We start from the raw sequence: 20,141 nt of genomic DNA on the forward strand, positions 1-20,141 counted from the left end.
ATCGAGTGGATGATCAGTCCACCGACATTTGACTGAGGTGACGCATTGAGTGGCGTGGTATGGTCCAATACAAATAAAGATCCCCCATATAGCCTTAATAGACTTTTTTGGGGCAAGTGCTATGAGCGAGCACCTATAAAGGCTGGCACTGCACACGAGCGGTGGGTGGCTAGCACCACGCCTGTCAGCCTTTGTCTCCCGAGTGGCAATGCGTACACATCGCACCAGGTACTCATTTGAGGCTGAGTCGGCCTAGGGGAGGTCCAGGACCGGGACCGGTTGAGATAATCGTCATTGGTGTTGGCCGTAAGAGGGAATCGAACTCGGTTCGCCGGATTCATAGCGCAGCACGCTACTGCTGGGCCACCACCAGACACACATACACAACTGTATGCAAGGCTGCACTTTTATTTTCAGTGTTAAACATGACACACCGCCCCTCCGCCACCCTCCACCAATCTCCCACGGCAAGTAAACAATCAACCAGCTCACCGATTTACGGTTAATATACCTACAGACATAACCGCGATGGCCGATAGATTCGAACCGTGGTACTCTGCAACAAGCGATGAATCGGAAATGTACCAAATTATCAATTACCTACGATAATTATAATCACCAACGTGACGTCACTCCACATGAGGGCCACCCCCCCCCCCTCCTTAATATTCATGCGGGTGGATTTTTACACGAACGCAGAGGTCAAGCTGAATTATTTATTACGCAAAGTCGCTTCAAATATGACGTTTCTTTACAGAATGCAACGGTAAAAAATAAATCTACGCAGCACAGTGCTACATCCGTGCGTGACGTCACTGAAAAAGAGGCCACCCCCTTTCATTAGATTTACTGCAATATACACCCATCCTTGAACGGGCAAAAAAGGTAGTACTATTATAATAATATTGGTTGCGGTGTGCAAGTTTCATGTATACAATATTTTCCGGGTCGCCATTAAAGTCAGACGCGCAAAATATCTCGAGTAAAATTTCCCCTTCGAGTGTGCGATGTAAATCAGCGGTGAACGAAGGGGAAATCTCACTTTCAGGAATCGTACGGAGTGACCACCACCAAACCACCAACCGACCACCGCCGCTTCACACTCCCACCCCCGAATCGCCGCAATCTTTGCGGGCGAGCTTGAAGAGCTCGCGCCCGGCCATCTCCAGCCTGCTGCGGTACTCCAGCTGCTGGTGGTGTCCCGCGGGGACGCCAGCGAGACCGTACACCGCACCCCACCAACAGGCCGCGATGGCGCCGGTCGAGTCGCTGTCCCCGCCGTGCAGGGCGCCGCGCTCGCACAGCTCGCTCCACGAGTCGCCGGCGGCGAGCACGGCGTCGTACGCCACCATGGTGGAGTCGTGCCCGCTGGCGCCGGCCCAGCCGCTGTGGCTCAGCGTTTTGTAGAAGGCGTCGCGCCCCGCCACGGTGCCGTGAGCGGCCGGGAACGAGGGCTCGCTCGCGCCGTCGGAGATTCCGCGGATGTCCAGGTATCGGCGCCAGCTGTCCTCGAAGTAGCTCCTGGGATGAGAGGAGGTGCGGGTGAGTCGTGGCGGTGGTGGCGAGTGTTGGCGATGAGTGGCGAGTGGAGGTGACGAGTGGGAGGCCAGTTGTGCTGGTGGTGATCATTGGTGGTGATGAGCGGTGAGTGGTAGTGGTATGTTGAACTTCTATCGCACCATACATAGCCAACCATGCTAATCGGAAGTGTGGGGGAAGGGTCACAAAAAGGGCAACAAAAACAGGGAAGAACAACTCTGCAATAAGCGGCGAACGCGCTACTGTTAGCCTATGCCGAAGTGGAGTGCGACCTGAAAGGAAAGGCGCTACCCCCGTGGTCGCCCCCCCCCCCCACCCTGTGATCCGTGGATCAAACAAATCACTCGAGACACCGGTGCATGGCAGCAAGAGCGGTTTACGCAAATGCTGTCGCAAGAGGCCACGCGTTTGGCTGTCGTGCGATGAATTTCCCACTCACCACGCGGCGAGGTTCTCGTCGACGTCCCGGCCGGCGTCGCGCACGTACTGAGCCGCCAGCGGCAGCGTGGCCATGAGCCCGGCGCCCCACTCGCGCGCCGGCTTGCCGGCCACGGCGTACGCGGCGAACAGCGCCGACGCGAGCGACCCGAGGTAGCCCGTGGGGTGGTGGTGGGTCATGCGGCCGCACTCGACGCTCACGGCAACCAGCTCGGCGAGGCGGCGCGGCGACGGGTAGCGCAGCCCCACGCACATGGAGCGCATCGCTGCGCCGCAGCCGCCGCCGTGCGGGTTGAACGGCGTCGTCCAGCCCAGCCGCACGGACGGCCGCAGCGATCGGGCTCCCGACATGCACGTGAGACCTGCATGTGCGTGCGTGCGTGCGTGCGGTCGTGGGGAGCGGTGGCACAATGGCTAGCGCGGCGCGCTATGAACCCGGCGAGCCGAGTTCGATTTCCGCTCGCGACCGATAAGAGTCGCGTGTGTGTTTGAACCGGTCCTGGGCCTCCCCTCCTAGGTCGACTCGGCCTCAAATGAGTACCTGGTGCGGTGTGCAAATATCGCCATTTGGGAGGTAAAGGCGGCCAGGCGTGGTGCTGGCCACCCACCCCCCACGTGTACTGTTGCCGGCCTTCATAGGTGCTCGCCAGAGGTGTGGACTCGAGTCATGTGACTTGGACTCGAGTCAGACTCGAGTCATGAATTTGATGACTTGCGACTCGACTTGGACTTGCATAACAATGACTTTGTCCCACCTATGAGATGTGGACTCGAGTCATGTGACTTGGACTCGAGTCAGACTCGAGTCATGAATTTGATGACTTGCGACTCGACTTGGACTTGCATAACAATGACTTTGTCCCACCTCTGGTGCTCGCTAACAGCACTTGCCCCAACAGTCTGTTCAGGCTATATTTGTTTTTTGTGGTCGTGTCATTGCCATCTCAGCCAAACCACACCACCCGGGTAACTGTCTCGTTACCTCCTACTAGCCTTCAACACTTTACAATTAAATGATCAGTGGTGCACAAGCGAAATTAACGACAAAATTCGACACGCATATCAACAAAACCATGGCCTTCAAAGGATATATTTTTTTATTAAACGCAAAGTTACGTGGCAATGACCCTTGATGTATGTGCGTTGAAGAAGGTCCATTACCCCAATCGTCACCTATTACATAACACCGTATTGCCTTTCTGTTTAAAGGCCGCAGTGTTATTGACAAATGTGTTGAGATTCAATAACACGTCCAGTGTCCTCAAAGCGCTTGTAGCCTGGCAACAAGCGTCGTGTTGATGTCACTGCCGTCCTTGATGTGCCGCTGTATACGTCCGCACGAGTACGTCTCGCACGTGGCATCACGGTCGTTAGTTAGCATGAAAGGTATTGCGATGGAATTGGGGAAATACATTTTTTTTAAATATATCTTTATTTTAAAAAAAAATTCAAGGTACCTGGCGCCCGTCCATTCATGTCACTCATGCACGCCTTGTAGCACCGCGCGATCTCCGGGTACAGCGGTCCATCGGGGCCCACGGCGTCGGCCCTCGCGGACGCGTTTACCAGCGCCTCCGCCGTGGCCAGGTGCATGACCGTGTCATCGCTCACGGGCCACCCGCCGGAACGGGTGAGGTGCAGGCTGGCCAGCCCGCCCAAGGCGGCAAGCTCCTCCGCGATTTTTTCGCCACTGCGGCAGAACTCCCAAGTGCCGGAGCGGTAGCCCAGCGCATCGCCGACGCCGCTCAGAACCATCGAGGCGACGTATCGCTCCTCCATCCCCGTGGCTTGCCGAGCTCCACGTGGAGGGAAAACGGTGCTGTCGTCTGTCTGTCTGCCCGCAGTTTGAAAAAGCCGACTGAGGCTGGTGAAACCAACGGCGGCGAAGGAGAAAGAGCACGAAACGAAATGGCAAGTAAAAATTAGAGGGGAAAATTGGATTTCCCAAATTGACTCATATGCATGTTGAAATTATTTCGCACCGTACGTAGCCCACGGCGCTAATCGGAGATGTGGGGGAAGGAAAACAAACTAAATACAAAAAAAAGTTAGAAATAAATAAATTTTCCATGGAGATGATTTAAAAGTGCATAGCACCAGTGGCTTCCTAATGACAAATATATTGAGAATCATATTCCAAGAACACAGGATGAGATGTTACTATCCTTTGTGCAAGCACTTCCAAGAGTTCATGAACAGTGAGCCTGGTGAAATTTGGGGAGCGCATCGTCAGTAGTGAACCTTTGGTTCCTAGGGTGTTTCGGCCTTTCATACTATACACCCTCCCCAAAGGCGGCCAACGACAGGGTGATCAATCCTACGCTTGCGTCCCATTCCCAATTAGTCATAGGAGTTGCCTTGTTGTTGATAGCCAACATCCCATGAACATTCAAGTGGCCTCAAAGCACTTTTGCCCCGCAATATGTTTAGTACTGTCATTATGAATCGTAATATTGTTCGTGAGGGCCAACGTATGAAGTAAAAAAAACAATGAATCACGATTAATTGAATCGTGACAATTGATCACCATCACAGGCATAATAGTCACCACACATCAGTCACGCAACTAAGCTTTGATCAGGCCAGGGACTGCACGCATTGAATGTACCGTACGTACGCAATACTTCTCTAACTCTGCTTGAAAGTCAATCACTCCAAATATGAGTTTGTGTCATTGTGCAGAATATAAGTAATGAGCAGACAGAATGTATCGTTCTCCTCTCTCAACGCATAACAAAAACAACAACACAAATATGAACTATTTCTTACACCACCCATTAAGCCGCCAGGCATTTCCGAAGAGTGCATCATTTCAGCAGCAAGCGATTTCAAGACGAGGTAAATAATAGGTGACACAGCGTGACCAGATTTAAAAGCAACTCTTTTGCCAGACCCTCCTCCCGCCGGCCCCCGAAGTGTATCGTATCGAACTGGCGTGGATAAGGATGCTTTTGTAGCGTCGGATAAATATCGCTTCGCATGCGGGGAACAGTTTCAAAGACAATGCCCTTTTCAGTATGATAATTATCAGAGCAAGTTAATGCAGACTGAACGCCTTGTAAAAGATATCTATTTGGTGTTTGAGCATCTTAACACTTCCTGTTTTATTGACAGAAAACCGAGCGGATGGGTACAAACTGAGCAACCGTTGGAAGGACGTTATTAACCAGGTAAAGTCTTAACTGACTGTGATGTTTCCATCCAACCTGCCCATGTCAGCTGTTATTTCGACTCTCTGTGTGTCTCTCTCTATGCCTCTCTCTTAGAATATCTCATGCTCACAGGCCCTTTGGATTACACCCGTTGGGTTGCACTCCCTCGCTGAGGAGGCCACTCTCCTTCTTTTCAAACGTTAACATCATGCTAATCCCTCACATTAACATAGCCACTTCCGTGCCCTCTAATTTCTCACGTTAACGTCATGCTAATCTCACATTAACATAGCCACTTCCGTGCCCTCTAATTTCTCACATTAACATCATGCTAATCTCACATTAACATAGCCACTTCCGTGCCCTCTAATTTCTCACATTAACATCATGCTAATCCCTCACATTAACATAGCCACTTCCGTGCCCTCTAATTTCTCACATTAACATCATGCTAATCTCACATTAACATAGCCACTTCCGTGCCCTCTAATTTCTCACATTAACATCATGCTAATCCCTCACATTAACATAGCCACTTCCGTGCCCTCTAATTTCTCACATTAACATCATGCTAATCTCACATTAACATAGCCACTTCCGTGCCCTCTAATTTCTCACATTAACATCATGCTAATCCCTCACATTAACATAGCCACTTCCGTGCCCTCTAATTTCTCACGTTAACATCATGCTAATCCCTCACATTAACATAGCCACTTCCGTGCCCTCTAATTTCTCACATTAACATCATGCTAATCCCTCACATTAACATAGCCACTTCCGTGCCCTCTAATTTCTCACGTTAACATCATGCTAATCTCTCACATTAACATAGCCACTTCCGTGCCCTCTAATTTCTCACATTAATATCACGCTAATCTCTCACATTAACATAGCCACTTCCGTGCCTAATTTCTCACATTAACATCACTAGCCCCGGTCACTTCTTTATGACCCTTAAGCTACACCCATTTAAAACCCTTTAAAACAGTCTGCATCAGCAGCAGACCATGCTTTCCCACCTGATGACAGACGCTTGTCTTACGCCCGAAACGTCGCGATTTATTTGATTTTATACCTACGTGACTTTTACCGAAAGAACCAAAGAGTTTGGTATACTTATGTCATACTGATGACAATACTATATTCTATCATAAAAAATAAATTAAACAATCTTTTTTTATGTTATGTTTCGGCTTGGGTCTAATTGTCCACGCTCAACTGACGTTGGCTGTAATTAGCCACATCCCCTTAGGTTGTGGCAAGCCTCGGGGCCACTTCCTGGAGTCGTGGAGTTCTGCCATTACTCGTACGGTACATTTCATTAAAGCGTGTTTTAAAACAAGTTTTTAAAAAATATTACTTATTTATTTATGTCCCCTTCATAACATATGCTACATACCCCGCATGAGCTTAATCCGGCACTGGATCGAACCCACGCCCTTCTGCATACAAAGCGTCTCGCACACCGCTCCACCAACATTATCCGTGTTCACGTGCAGTTCTGTTTTGTAAATCCACTGCTGGATGAGAGACACACTGCAAACTCCCGAACTTACCTTCGAAGCATTCGGCTCACGTTCACGGCACCACAAACCTTGCTAACTCGCTACGCCAACAGCAGCAGCAGCAGCGTGCGTGTCTGTGTGTGTGTTGTCAAATCAAACGCAGCAGTGGTAACTCGCTCGCTAGGCTGTGTGTGCGAGAGACACCTTTATAATAATAGGCGCTCGCTAACAACCACGACAGCGTCTTTGTGTCGCAGGGCGAGAACGGGAGGATGTTTGCTGGGTGTGGCCGTGCATCATTGACATTGGTCCACAACTCGTTAGTCAACTCGAGGTTGCGTAATCAACGTAGCCGCAGGAACTGCACTGCACCGCGTCAGTCAGTGTGTGGTGAGTCAAAGTAATGGGACAACGCGGTTTCCTTGTCAAGGGGGCGTCCATAAATGACGTCACGCGTGCCGACGTTGGCGATGCGGTTCGGGAAGTCGCGCCAGCGCGCTACGTCATCGCTTCACGGGGACCCCCCCTCCCCCTGACGTCACTGTTCAATAGCGTGTGACGTCATCGCATCGCGTGCCTCGCTCCCCCTGACGTCACTGTTAAATGGCGTGTGACGTCATCGCGTCGCGGGGCCCCACCCCGACGTCACTGTTAAATGGTGTGTGACGTCATCGCGTCGCGGGGCCCCCCTCCCTTCGACGTCACTGTTAAATGGCGTGTGACGTCATCGCGTCGCGTGCCTCGCTCCCCCCACGTCACTGTTAAATGGTGTGTGACGTCATCGCGTCGCGAGACCCCACCCGACGTCACTGTTAAATGGTGTGTGACGTCATCGCGTCGCGGGGCCCCCCTCCCTTCGACGTCACTGGTAAATGGCGTGTGACGTCATCGCGTCGCCCCCTCCCCCCCGACGTCACTGTTAAATGGCGTGTGACGTCATCGCGTCGCGTGCCTCGTTCCCCCCAACGTCACTGTTAAATGGCGTGTGACGTCATCGCATCGCGAGACCCCACCCCGACGTCACTGTTAAATGGTGTGTGACGTCATCGCGTCGCGGGGCCCCCCTCCCTTCGACGTCACTGGTAAATGGCGTGTGACGTCATCGCGTCGTGGGGCCCCCCTTCAACGTCACTTTTAAATGGCGTGTGACGTCATCGCGTCGCGTGCCTCGCTCCCCCCGACGTCACTGTTAAATGGTGTGTGACGTCATCGCGTCGCGAGACACCACCCCGACGTCACTGTTACATGGCGTGTGACGTCATCGCGTCGCGGTGCCCCCTCTCTACGACGTCACTGGTAAATGGCGTGTGACGTCATCGCCCCTGAACCGACAACGCGAGCGTCAATCGCGAGCGGACGTTGAGGTCGACGAAATTATTGACGGTGAACGTTGAGCCAACGTTGAGACCACAACGTTCCGCGTTTCACTTGCCCCCCCCCCAACCTCCGTGCCGTTCCCGTTGCTCTGTGATGCGCGCTGACGCCTGCAATCATTGAGGGCGACGGTGCGTGGGCACGGGACGATCAAGATTGATTCGGTAGAGGGACGGAGTGGTCAACAAAAAAAAAACATTTTTTTCTGGCCTGGACTTTTGCAGCTGTTCTAGACTAATTTCAGGGTGCTGATTCCAAATCTGATCTCAGATTTTGCTCTATCACATCTCATTTTTATGCTATCGGCATACCCCATTTTCATTGATTTTACCCGAAATTAACTCTGTCACTTATGATTGCAAGTTGTTGCGAGTCAGTGACTGCTTTAGTGTTAAAATATGGCGCTGTATTTTTAGGATAGTGTGTTTATAATATAATTTAATGTAGATATCCACATTTATTTAATATTTTTCTTCTGCAGTGTTTATTGAAAATGCAATATGATAGTAGGTTTTTACCCTTTTAACTGGTACAAAACTGACACCTTTATTCAAGGCATCATGTTTGCAATGACCACAACACAAGTAGTCAAAAAAGCAAACAAAAAGAAGCAACTCTGATAAGGATGATAATATGCACTGTCCTTGAAGTTGATTGGCCCACACCCGAGACGGCTTTCTTTAGAGCCTAGTCCCCATTGGTGTAGGGCCAGATGACACCAGAAGGCGTACAACTCAAACACAGTGCAATATCAAAACATGATGCCTTGAATAAAGGTGTCAGTTTTGTACCAGTTAAAAGGGTAAAAACCTACTATCATATTTTGCCACTGGTAAAAGAGATCTCATAGTGAAAATGCAATATTTGATATCTCAAAAACCTGATGTGATAGACAAAAACTGATGCCAGATTTGGAATCAGCACCCCAAAATTACCTTAACACCGTTGGAATACCTTATGCCAGAAAAAGTTTATATATATAATCGATCAGTGCCGGATTAACCTCGTGTGGGGACCTGTAGCATGTGTTAAAACAAACACAAATATTAAAACACAAAATTGTAACTTGCACAGTAAAGTAATTGTATTTTTTTATTTGCTATAATGCTCAGATAATACTGCAAATCGCTAACCTTAAACGCCCAGCCGTTTATAAAAGTTGAAGGCGGCCTGGTACTATAGTAATAGAGCAAGTGCAGACTCACTGAACCGAAATTGATAGCTTGAAAGCATTTAGCGCCAATATAGCAACACACTTCGTAAATAATATATTCAATAAGTGCATCTTACCCACGATGGCGTCTGCATGAGAAACACGGACACTAATGCCGATCCTGCCAAAATGTTGTGCAAAGTAGCGTCCCAGTAACCATGCCAATGTTGGCCAAAAGTTGCATGCAATGTTTACTTAAGATGACGATGCACGCTTCTGAGACACGGGGGCAGAGAGAGGAAGACGTGGATCAGGGAACAAACACAAATCATGGACTGCAGAGAAAAGTAAAAACAACCGCAACTCATGCGTCAACAACACCGTGGGTCTTACAAATAAAAGTAGACAGGTGACGTTTCAGGAAATGGCCCTTCTCCATGGCACATAGAGAGGCCAGAGAGGTATGTATGTATGTAGGTAGCTGTGTTTTTGAAGAATTTGTTGAGTTTTTTTTTTATTTGCTGTTTGTACGAATGTTTGTTGAACTTCTTTCTAGACCGTAAACTTGCATAGTAGAGTAATTGCATTTTTTTCTTTGCTATACAGCCAGATAATACGACAAATAGCTAACCTTAAACACCCAGTCGTTGATAAAACTTGAAGGCGGTATAGTACTATAGTAATAGAGCAAGTGCAGAGTCACTGAATCGGAATTGATAGCTTGAAATAATTTAGCGCGGGGCCCTTGAAAGTGCGGGCCAGTAGCATATGTAGCTACTTTTGCTCCTACGATAATCCGGCACTGTTATCGAGTTTTTTTTTGGGGGGGGGGGAGTATAAATGTGCGTCGTTAAACCTGCCACCACCCGACACAGCCAACTAGTAAAGGTTGTGTCACGTATGCAAAACATGCCCAAATTCGTTACTCGTACAGCACACCCGGTGTGTTGGGAGACTAAACCCACAACATTTACAAATTCGAGTACGACGTTTCGCCAGTAATTACAAGCAGCATCATCAGGCGACAGCCAGATTCGATCGCGAAAGCCTACGTGTTTAGCTGGATAAGAAACAATTGGAGACTTGCACTACTTAATTATCCACCGTTCTCTCTCGTTCTCTCCGGTCTATGCGTGTGCGATGAAGAAGAGACATTGCCCGGAATGTCGCGTATTATATAGGGCACTGTAGATATTACTGGTAGGAACCTCCTGGTTCTACCAGCCCACAGGGGATTATTGTGTCCGTCGTGCAGGGAGGGGCTGGGTGGGAAGGGAGGGGCTGGGTGGGGAGGGTGCAGAGGGTGGGGCTGGGTGGGGAGGGTGGGGAGGGGCTGGGTGGGGAGGGTGGGGCTGGGTGGGGGGGTGGGAGGGTGGGGCTGGGTGGGGAGGGGCTGGTCACCCCGTGGTGCCCTTATAAAACTCAACGTTTAACCTACTCACGCCGGCTTGTGCCCGCCCTCACAGTCGTTGACCCTGGCCATTGACCGAGCAACCCAACGTTCCTACCAGCTCCCTCCGCAGGACAATGTGTTATAAGGTCGCATTCATTACGCGCAAAGTTGCTCGCCACAAATGAACCACACTCCCTTGCTGCTGATCTCGTCAAGAAGCACAAACCCACACCACACCAACTCCGGTGATCATCCTCGCAGCAGCAGCGGCAGCAGCAGCGGAAGCAGCAGCGGCTTTTGGTTGCACCACTGTCGAACAAAAACGGCGGTCACCGCATCGCGCGGCGCTTTCAGATGCGCTTCTGCGGCCGTCTGGAACGCTCTCTTCCTTCCGATAGTCGGAAGCCACCGGGAGCTCTGCGCTTTTAAATAACTTAGATTGGGGAAACGACTTTCTTTAGAACTGCCTATTGGTGCGTTCCGTTCGTTGCCCTTTGCCTCCCGCACCTCCGCTTAGAGTCCAGTGCGGTGCGAAAGAAGTTTCTAACATAACGTCGCACAGACGCTGTTGACGCGTTGCGGTCGGGTGACCTGTGAACCGTCGGACGATTCTGACGGCCACTAGGGGCCGCTACAACCCCGCACGTCGCCGCTCTCTGCATACGAGCGGTGATGAGAAACGATGATGAATTGACTCTCACGCTCAGCTTACGTTGCCCGCCGGCTTGAAGTGTCGCAGCCTTAAATAACCCGCGGGATTCCTAAGTTGCCAACAAACAAGGGAATGGTGCCGCGCAGAGGCGGATTACCAGAGTTCGATTCCAGGCCACGGCTCTTAACATCAATGGGCACTCGGTGATTTATTGAACAGGTTGTGTGTGCGTGGGAACCCAGTGCGTTTTCCTCGATTGCACTGACCAGGGCGGTGAAGTATGGTCTAACAACCCCATTATTATTGGCACGGCGCCAGGGATGCATTAATTCAGTAGTGCAGGGGTGAGGAACCTTTTTTGTGCCAAGGTCCATTTGGATATTTACAACATCATTCGAGGGCCATGCAAAATTATCAACTTTAAAATTAGCCTGTTATATGTGGTCAACCATTTAATTAACTCACCCCTAATGTGATGGCTGGAACTGCTTCTCTTTGGTGAGGCGTGTGATGTTAGCTGGTATTGATGATGTTGCTACTCGCAACAGATTTTCCAGGTTTGCTCCTAGATTTATTGAATTTCGAGTCCCGCCTGCGGTTGCCTTGGCAGGGCCAGACCAAATGATTTCGCGGGCCTTATACGGCCCGTGGGCCGGACGTTCCCCACACATGCAGTAGTGGATTGACTAAAGGGGTGGTAAATATTGTGTATATTATTGGCCTCAAGTTTAGGCCTCACACAACTATAATAAGACGCACAAAATCAACAAGACAAAACAATAAGAAATGTTTGTCATGAATGAAGACCTCTCCAAAACCATCGCTCACGGCCCAGCGATCGCCACGCGGTCCCTCTCGCTCCTGCACACCGACTGATCCCATCACACCATCTCCACGGTGATGGGGAGGGAGCCTCACGGCCGCGATTATCTCGTTTGGATTGCCATCCTGTCGCCGGCCTTCGCCCACCGACCATCAGTCCGACTCGCCATGCCCCGAGCTCACGAACGGGTTTTTTTAATCAACTAAAACTAAAAACATGTCTCAGGAATGGGTGGGCGGGCGAGCGGATGGCTCAGCTGCTACTGCTGCTGCTGTTCATTTCACTGCGTTGGCAGAGGTGCACACACACCAGTGCCGGATTATCCTCGTAGCACAAGTAGCTACATAATGCTACAGGCCCCGCACTTTCAAGGGCCCCGCGCTAAATGCTTTCGAGCTATCAATTCCGGTTCAGTGATTCTGCACTTGCTCTATTACTATAGTACTATACCGCATTCAACTTTTATGAACGACTGGGTGTTTAAGGTTAGCGATTTGTCGTGTTATCTGGCTGTATAGGAAATGAAAAAATACAATAACTTTACTGTGCAAGTTAAAAAAAGTGCGTGTGTGAATATTTACGTGTTTATTTTTTATTTGGGCCCCCTTCATAACGTATGCTACAGGCCCTGCACTATCTTAATCCGGCACTGCCCACACTTTACCGCACCAAGCGCAATCTGCCGAGCCCATTTATACCGACCGCTGAGTGGACAGGGGCGGTGGGGGGAGGGGAGGGGAGATGTAAGAAACTTGCCCATTCGAAACGGCGCGCCTAGAGTCGGGATCGAAACGGCGACATCTGCATTGCCGGTCCGGCGATCGTGCACCCCGTTACACCGTGACAGCCAGCCCACCCCATGGCTTTGAGAGATATAGCTGAAAAATAAATGTTAATAAATTCTTACTCCCTCCCATCCCCCGCCCCAATCTCTCACATGCGAGCACCCTATCCGACTACTTGTGTTTACCGACCAGGGGGGCAGATGTGCCATCAAGTGGTTAGAGTAGAGGGCACGGCTGCAATAAGACACCGGTGGCAGAGCTGGTCGCTATTTTTGCCGGCCACTGGGAAGGCGATGGGAAGAAGTCTTCCCTCCTCCACCTGTCTCAAGGCGGCTCAGCCTTAAACGCTGGCCCTGTGCCACTTTGCAGCCTCGCTGGCTCACTACAGACAGGCCATTAATCCACCCAGCTATCCATCTATGCACCCAAGCCAGCGATCCTTTCACGCTATCCAGCCAGCTATGTAGGCTATCCAGGGAGCAAGTCAGCCAGGCTATGAAGCCAGAGAGTCAGCCAGCCAACTTTTAAGTTATTCGGCCAATGATCCAGTCGGCCAGCCAGTCTGCAAATCAGCCCTCTGTTCACCCGTCCACCTATTCCTTTCTCTATACACTATAGCACATGCCCAATTAGCCACCCTGCTACCCATCCATCCACCCATTCCTCTATCCATTTTTATTCATTCATCCAACTAACCAATCACCCATTCAAGCACTGATTAATCTGTCTATACAGTACCTTCTTTCATGCGTACAGCTCCCTGCCTACCTACTCATCCATCCATCCATGTACTCACTTCTCTGTCCGTACAAAAGTTCATCCATTCACCTACCCCTACCCACCTACTCGCCCCTCTAAACCATGCATCCATATATGCAACTGTCCATCTCTTGGGCCACCCAGTGAGTGCTATTAGATCGGACTGAGACATTGCTTCATGGATTGTGGCCTCAAACCCTGTTCTGCATGAATCTTCCGAGAGATTGAGCCGCAGACAGTGACATAGATTGGTTGTTCTTACCTCGTAGACAATGGCTTTTCTCCGGCCACTCAAGGTCTCTTCCCCGACACAGAAGGGTACTCATAAAACATCTGAAACAGGACATCTAAATACGCAACTTGTGACTTTGTTTGGTAAATAAGGAAATGAACATAACTACGCCGTCATAATTATCACAGACAATACTATAATGCATACCTGTCAACCGAGAAGGTTTACCCCGTAATCTTGAACAGGGAAATTTAGTTTTCATGTCCGTACGGCGTACAGCTGTTTCAATACGGGCAAAGGAAAATGCTGTTTGTTCGTGTTTTCTCCCTTGTGATGGGACTTTATAGGATGAACGTTGAGATGTATAAGGGCACGGGGTGACCCATAAGGTTTGCATTGGTCTGTGATAAGGGAGGCACTGATAAGGGTTTGAGAGATATGATAATGGAGCAAGTGTGAGTTTGTCTGTTACTCTGTCCGGATGATTTTTTTAAGCGAATTTTTGAGCGCACAACACTCGCGAAACATTCATATTCAATCAAGTATTGATTTCATGTATTTTTAAATATCACTAAAAACTAAATATTTGCGACACGGTTTTACGACGTCTATATAAGGCCACCGCGGATCGATTAACAACAAATAACCCTCATTTACGGCCCATCTCACCACGCGACTCCGTGCACATTTGAACAGCGGTGGTCTGTCTGCTGTGCAACGTGGTAAAACAATTAAAGGTCAAGTCACTTAAGCGGAGGAAGGCGGAAGGCGAGGTAAGAGACGGTTATTGTGAACGGTTGCGAGAAATTGCTTCGTGTGAATTTTTGTCAAACAAAGCATGCGCGCGCCAGAACTGCACTGGGCAAACTCAGCATTCTTTGCCTGTCAATGTTTAGCCCTGGGATGGGAACTGTTTTACAACGCGTTGCGGCATTAATAATGGTTTGGATCAAGTCGCGCAAAGCCGTGGAACACAGCGTCGAAGATGTTGAACAGAAGAGCAGCGGTCAAGCGGAGTTTGCAAAAGACAATGGACACGGAGAGCCAATGGATGATTATACGTGGTGCTTCACATGATTTTTTTAACACGTCTGAGAATTCGCAACAACGCCACGAGGCATGTGCCTCCGGGCTCTGGAGACCACCTGGAGAAGATTCCAGGCAACGCGTTGACAACGTTGGCGAACAATGTGGGAGACTTGAAGCTGTTAACATCACATTTGTTATGATGTTGCAGTTCATTATCCGTTCTTTTCCATTAAAAACGATAGTCCCATTTAAGTGTTTAAAGCATTTCTTGAAGCACCCTGTCACCTCCGCAGGACCTAGGGGATAAGGGGTCACATCTTGGAAGTAATCATCGGAATCTTTATTTGGAGCGGAGGAATCCGCTGAGCTACGGAGCTGTCCCCCCCCCCCCCCCACATGTTCAGTGAGGGACGAGTCTCTAAAGTTTAGAACAACAACGACGACTAAGCAAAGGTGGGATCGCTTAGACCGGCAACCCGAGTTCGACCCCGAGCCACGGCTAACATCGGCGGCGAGCGATTTTTGAACGTGTTCTGTACCCCCCCCCCCATCTACCCCCCACCCCAGCACGGATCAGCCGTGGTGAAGTATGGTCAAAACAATCGCCGTGATGACAGACACGGCGTGGAGAGGATGCCCTCCCTTCACCCACGAGCGGACAGACAACAAACTTCTGAACTAACCAATTACAACGCAATTAATAATTGTGTGTGATTAGGATGCTTCGTTGTTGTTCTCGAATATAAACGTCGACCATGACCGACGTTTCAACTCGTGGCTCTCTCCCATGCGTCCTTGGCTGCTCCGAGGACGCGCGATCTGCTACTCCCTGACGTCGGAGTTGATTTGCGCTGCGGTGTCACTTTCTGCCCCCACCCCCCACCACTATTTCACCCCCCCCCCCCACACTGCCCCCGCCCCTACTCTTCCTCCCCCCCCACCACTATCTCACCCCCCCCCCCACTCTGCCCCCCGCCCCTACTCTCCCCCCCCCCACCAATATATCTCCCCTCCCACTCTGCCCCTTGCCCCTACTCTTCCCCCCCCCCACCACTATCTCCCCCCCACTCTCCCCCCCGTTATCTCCCCCCCCCCCCCCCACTATCACCCGGCCTCTCCCACTCTTCCCCATCACTCCCCCCTACTATCCCCCCCCCACTCTGCCCCCCGCCCCGTTATCTCCCCCCCCACCAATATATCCCCCCCTCCCACTCTTCCCCATCACTCCCCCCCACTATCCCCCCCCACTCCCCCCCCCCACTCTCCCCCCTACTCTTCCCCCCCACTCTCCCCCCTATGCCCTCCCCACCCTCACTCCTCCCCACTCCGCCCCCCCCCATTATCTCTCCTTCCACCTCCTCGGAGATGGAGCCGTAGGCGAGCGTGCGCGCGCGGCCAGACCCACAATCAATTTGACCGTCGTGAATGACGTCTCTCACCACACCCCCACCCACCACCACCGCCGCCCACTATTGTATTTATTTACTACGCGGTTACCGCGCACGAGGCCAATGCGCCCCAGGCATCGCAACGGCCAGCAAAGAGCAGCCCCTCCCCAGCATGCAACGTAGGGTTCATATTCTTAGGTTTTTTCGGTAAAGTCACGTAGGTAAAAAAAATTTAAATTAATAAAAGTAAAATAAAAAATAAAATACTTTTATTAATTTTTATTTTTTTAGCTACGTGACTTTACCAAAAAAACCTAAGAATATGAATCCTTGCAGTCACGAAAGCTTCAAATCTAGTATGCAACGTAGGGGTTTACCGCTGAGGATCCTTCAAGTGACCTCTCGTTCACACAGTAGGGGGAGTGGGGGGGCAGAACTTACCCACTCAACCTGCAATTGACAGCAATGATCACTGCATGACACTCAAACCAATACTCTTTCTCAGAGCTGGAATTTGACTAAAATTCAGTGCAGAACCAAATTTTGCGTGGTGATACCACGAACTCGCTACCACCGTGAAACCCAGCTTCATGAAACCCAACGTCTCAGTGGAGCCAGATCAGCGTCTCGGACCCTTGAACCAACTGGCCATCTCATTGCCTTATACATTTCAAACAAGCGACACGCATAAATGAGATACCATTCTGGCTCCACAACCATTGCACATGAATAACAGTCAGTGTTTTGATAGATATTTTATGATGGTGTTTTCGAATCATGGGGGTTTGGCGATGAATTATTTTCAGCTCGTACCAAATTGTTTAAGGCAACATGCCCTTTGCATTTCTCAAGAGAAAACCTGTGATCTGTCAACACCTGAGCAAAGGGCCGACCAGTTGACTCCGGCCGACTCATTGTGAAATGCATGGTTAATATTTAACAAGCCGGACACCCCATCCACCTGTCCATCTGCCTCTCCATCCGTTTATATGTTCATTTTTCTGTCTGTCCATCCGTCCCGTCTGTCCATACATTTCTCTGTTCTTCTGTCCATCCATTCGTCCTTCTGTCCCTACGTCTGTCCGTCCGCCCGTACATCTGATCATCGATCTCCAATTGTCGTTCTTTCCTCTGTCTCTCCATTTATCCTTCACTTCCTTCGTCTCATCCAGTCGTCTGTCCATCCGTTTGCACACCGAGTTTCAAGACTTCTCTTTTCAGGCGATAAGGACAATTAAAAAAAAACATTAATGCCAGGTTTCTGACCAAGGCTGTGACCCAAAATGTTTGTCTCTATGCAACGCTCTGCCGAGGTGCTGTTAAATATTTATAAATAGTTGTGAACCCGTTCAAATTCTGCTTTAGTATGAAGTACAGGAAAAGGAGTAATTAAGCACACGGTATCAGATACATTGCCTCTATTTACAGGGGCCAGATCACATCTCGCCGTGTAATAATATTTGCTTAATAACAAAAATATTAATAAGTCACGTCGTCTTTCCGAGTCTCGAGGCTTTTTCAGGAGGGTCCTGCTTTGGGACGCTTTGCCAATTCATTTTTTTTTTAAATTAGAAGTGTTTCGATTCTTGCACAGTGTAAACCGGAGAACCTCTGGACAAAACCCACCATCTATGTCTGTGGCCATATGATGTTATTTATTGATTTACCCGCAAAAGTCTCCGTGAGTCTCGAGACACGGTTGCAGGAGGGTCCTGCATTGGCGTGTTTGATCAGTTCTTTTGCGCGGGAGGAAACTGCGGAGAACCCGGAGAAAACCCACCACGCGACACTCAAAGCTCCACACAGATGGATTCAATCGGTCTCTAAATCGCCCTCTCCTGGAAATACATCGCAGCCGGCTGGGTTTAGGAGTCTCACATTTCACGTGTGTGCTCGTGTAAAATACGTTCAAATTACAAATTGCTCAAGTAATTTGTGTGCGTAGTTACAAAACACCAGTTTATGACGCCGCACGCTGATTGGGGATGCTGCCACGGCGTTACGATCGTCTCACACTTGACCTGCAAATGCAGAGGTCGCCATTTCAATTCCATCTCCACTGGCGGAAGTTGAAACAACGGTGCAGGTCTCTTAAATCGCCCCCACCCCCGTCCCTCCGCACTGCCTCTGTCCTCCCAGCAGTGTTGTGAATGGGTTGACCACAATTGAGTTGATCGGTAGGTCGAGTGCGGTGGGGTAAATCTTCCAGGGGGTCTGGGCCCCCCCCCCCCCCAGAAAAAAAATCGAAATTTCAAAACTCATTTCCTGCCTAAAATATTAAAAAATTCACTAACACATGGGATGGAATTTTTATTAATTTTTAACAATAATGTCTAATAATATATTGTATTACATTGCTCTGTTTTTTCTTTTTTACCTTTTCTTGTGTCATTGTATGTAATGGCAGAGATTAGGGATTCATAAAGTACAACCATAACCACAATCATATAAACATAAATCTTTTTTATAGTAATATATTGGGGGGGGGGGACATTTTGAGCATATTTGAATATTGAGGGGGATGTGTCCCCCCCCAATATATATTATAATTATAATATATATTATATTATTATATTATATAATAATGTTATAATATAATTATATATTATACTATAATATCTTATAATTGCATTATAATATGTTATAATTATATTATCATTATATTACAATTATATATTATTATATATTTACTTACTGCCTTGCGACTCCCACATCTTTCCATGAGGTCCGGAACATCGGCTTGCAAACTTTTCCACGGACTCAGTCGGCACATCGGTCTGTTATCGAAACTGTCCAGAGGATCCTGCAATAAGGTTCGACACAGTGCCAGGACGGTACCAGGTCTGGGTCCACACCACTGAAGCTCATTCCTGGACAATGCGGCCCCAACACGGAGAGATCGTCGCAGAAGCCATATCGCACGGGGTCAGGCAGCCTGCAGCTCCAAAGCTGGCAGCATGTGGCTCTATTAAGGGCCGTTATTAACCATGTTTGCTGCTGCAGCTCCTTACTATTAAAATTCCTTCCCTTTATTACTGCTAACCCTACCTCCTCCCTTTGTTGCTGCTAATCCTATATAATGCACGGGCATAATATGACTTTGAGACCCCCCCCCCACTTCCTACGCATTCCACAAGTAGTGACTAATCCCATATCTGCATTTTCCATAAATATGCTAAATTCATCTGTTGATATGAAAATTCCTTTGTCAAGGTGTTCATTCAGACGCTGTCTTTCCGACAAACCTGTTCTTCACCTGAGGACGGCTGCTTGCGTTGTGGCCGAAACGTCGTGAGAATTGTATTTTATTATGTTTTATTTTTATTATTTTATTATTTCCCTTCTACGTAACTTTACCGAAAGAACCAAGAACATGTAAAAAAAGATTTAACTACACATATTTGGACCATCTTATTTGACAGGTGTTATTCTACTTTACCGAGTGTTGACATCCCCAGCGTTTAACAGTACTCTCTTTTTCCAGTTGGATTGTCAACCAACACCGGGTACAACAACATGTGCACCTATTGTTTTCTTTTAGCCCCGCCCACCCCCCAACACGTTCCATTCATTGGCTACCACATTCAGATAAGCCCCTCCCCCCTCCTCCCCCCTTAACTTGTATTTAAGAGTTTGTCTCTTGGAATTTTGCCTCACTTGATTCAGTAAATCTGGCTGTGATGGTCCCACCTGATGACGGAGACTTGTGTTGCCTCCGAAACGTCGTGATTTATAATTGTATTTCTATTATTATTTATATATTTATTATTATTTTTATCCACGTGACTTTACCGAAAAAACCTAAGAGTATTAAGGACCGCTTCGTGGCTTTATTATTTTTTTCTTCTTATTATTATTATTTATGGTACATTTTTATATTAACTTTTTTTTCTGGAACCACCGTCTCGTTTTCACG

The 20,141-nt window shown here is 49.0% G+C and overlaps 1 protein-coding gene across 1 annotated transcript; it reads right to left on the reverse strand.

Moving 5' to 3' along the window:
* Window positions 1-392: 392 nt before the first annotated feature.
* ADPRH (ADP-ribosylarginine hydrolase) lies at window positions 393-7,127 on the reverse strand. The gene is made up of 4 exons (XM_078603960.1): window positions 6,689-7,127; window positions 3,435-3,841; window positions 1,979-2,339; window positions 393-1,521 (listed from the first exon to the last, which is right to left on the reverse strand). Exons 1-4 carry the CDS (start codon window positions 6,697-6,699, stop codon window positions 1,098-1,100), a joined length of 1,203 nt encoding a protein of 400 aa, XP_078460086.1. The 5' UTR covers window positions 6,700-7,127; the 3' UTR covers window positions 393-1,097.
* Between the last annotated feature and the right edge of the window lie 13,014 nt (window positions 7,128-20,141).

This window comes from Lampetra planeri, chromosome 21 (genome assembly GCF_965212315.1).
Source record: "Lampetra planeri chromosome 21, kcLamPlan1.2.h2, whole genome shotgun sequence".
In the NCBI taxonomy this organism is placed as follows: domain Eukaryota; kingdom Metazoa; phylum Chordata; class Hyperoartia; order Petromyzontiformes; family Petromyzontidae; genus Lampetra; species Lampetra planeri.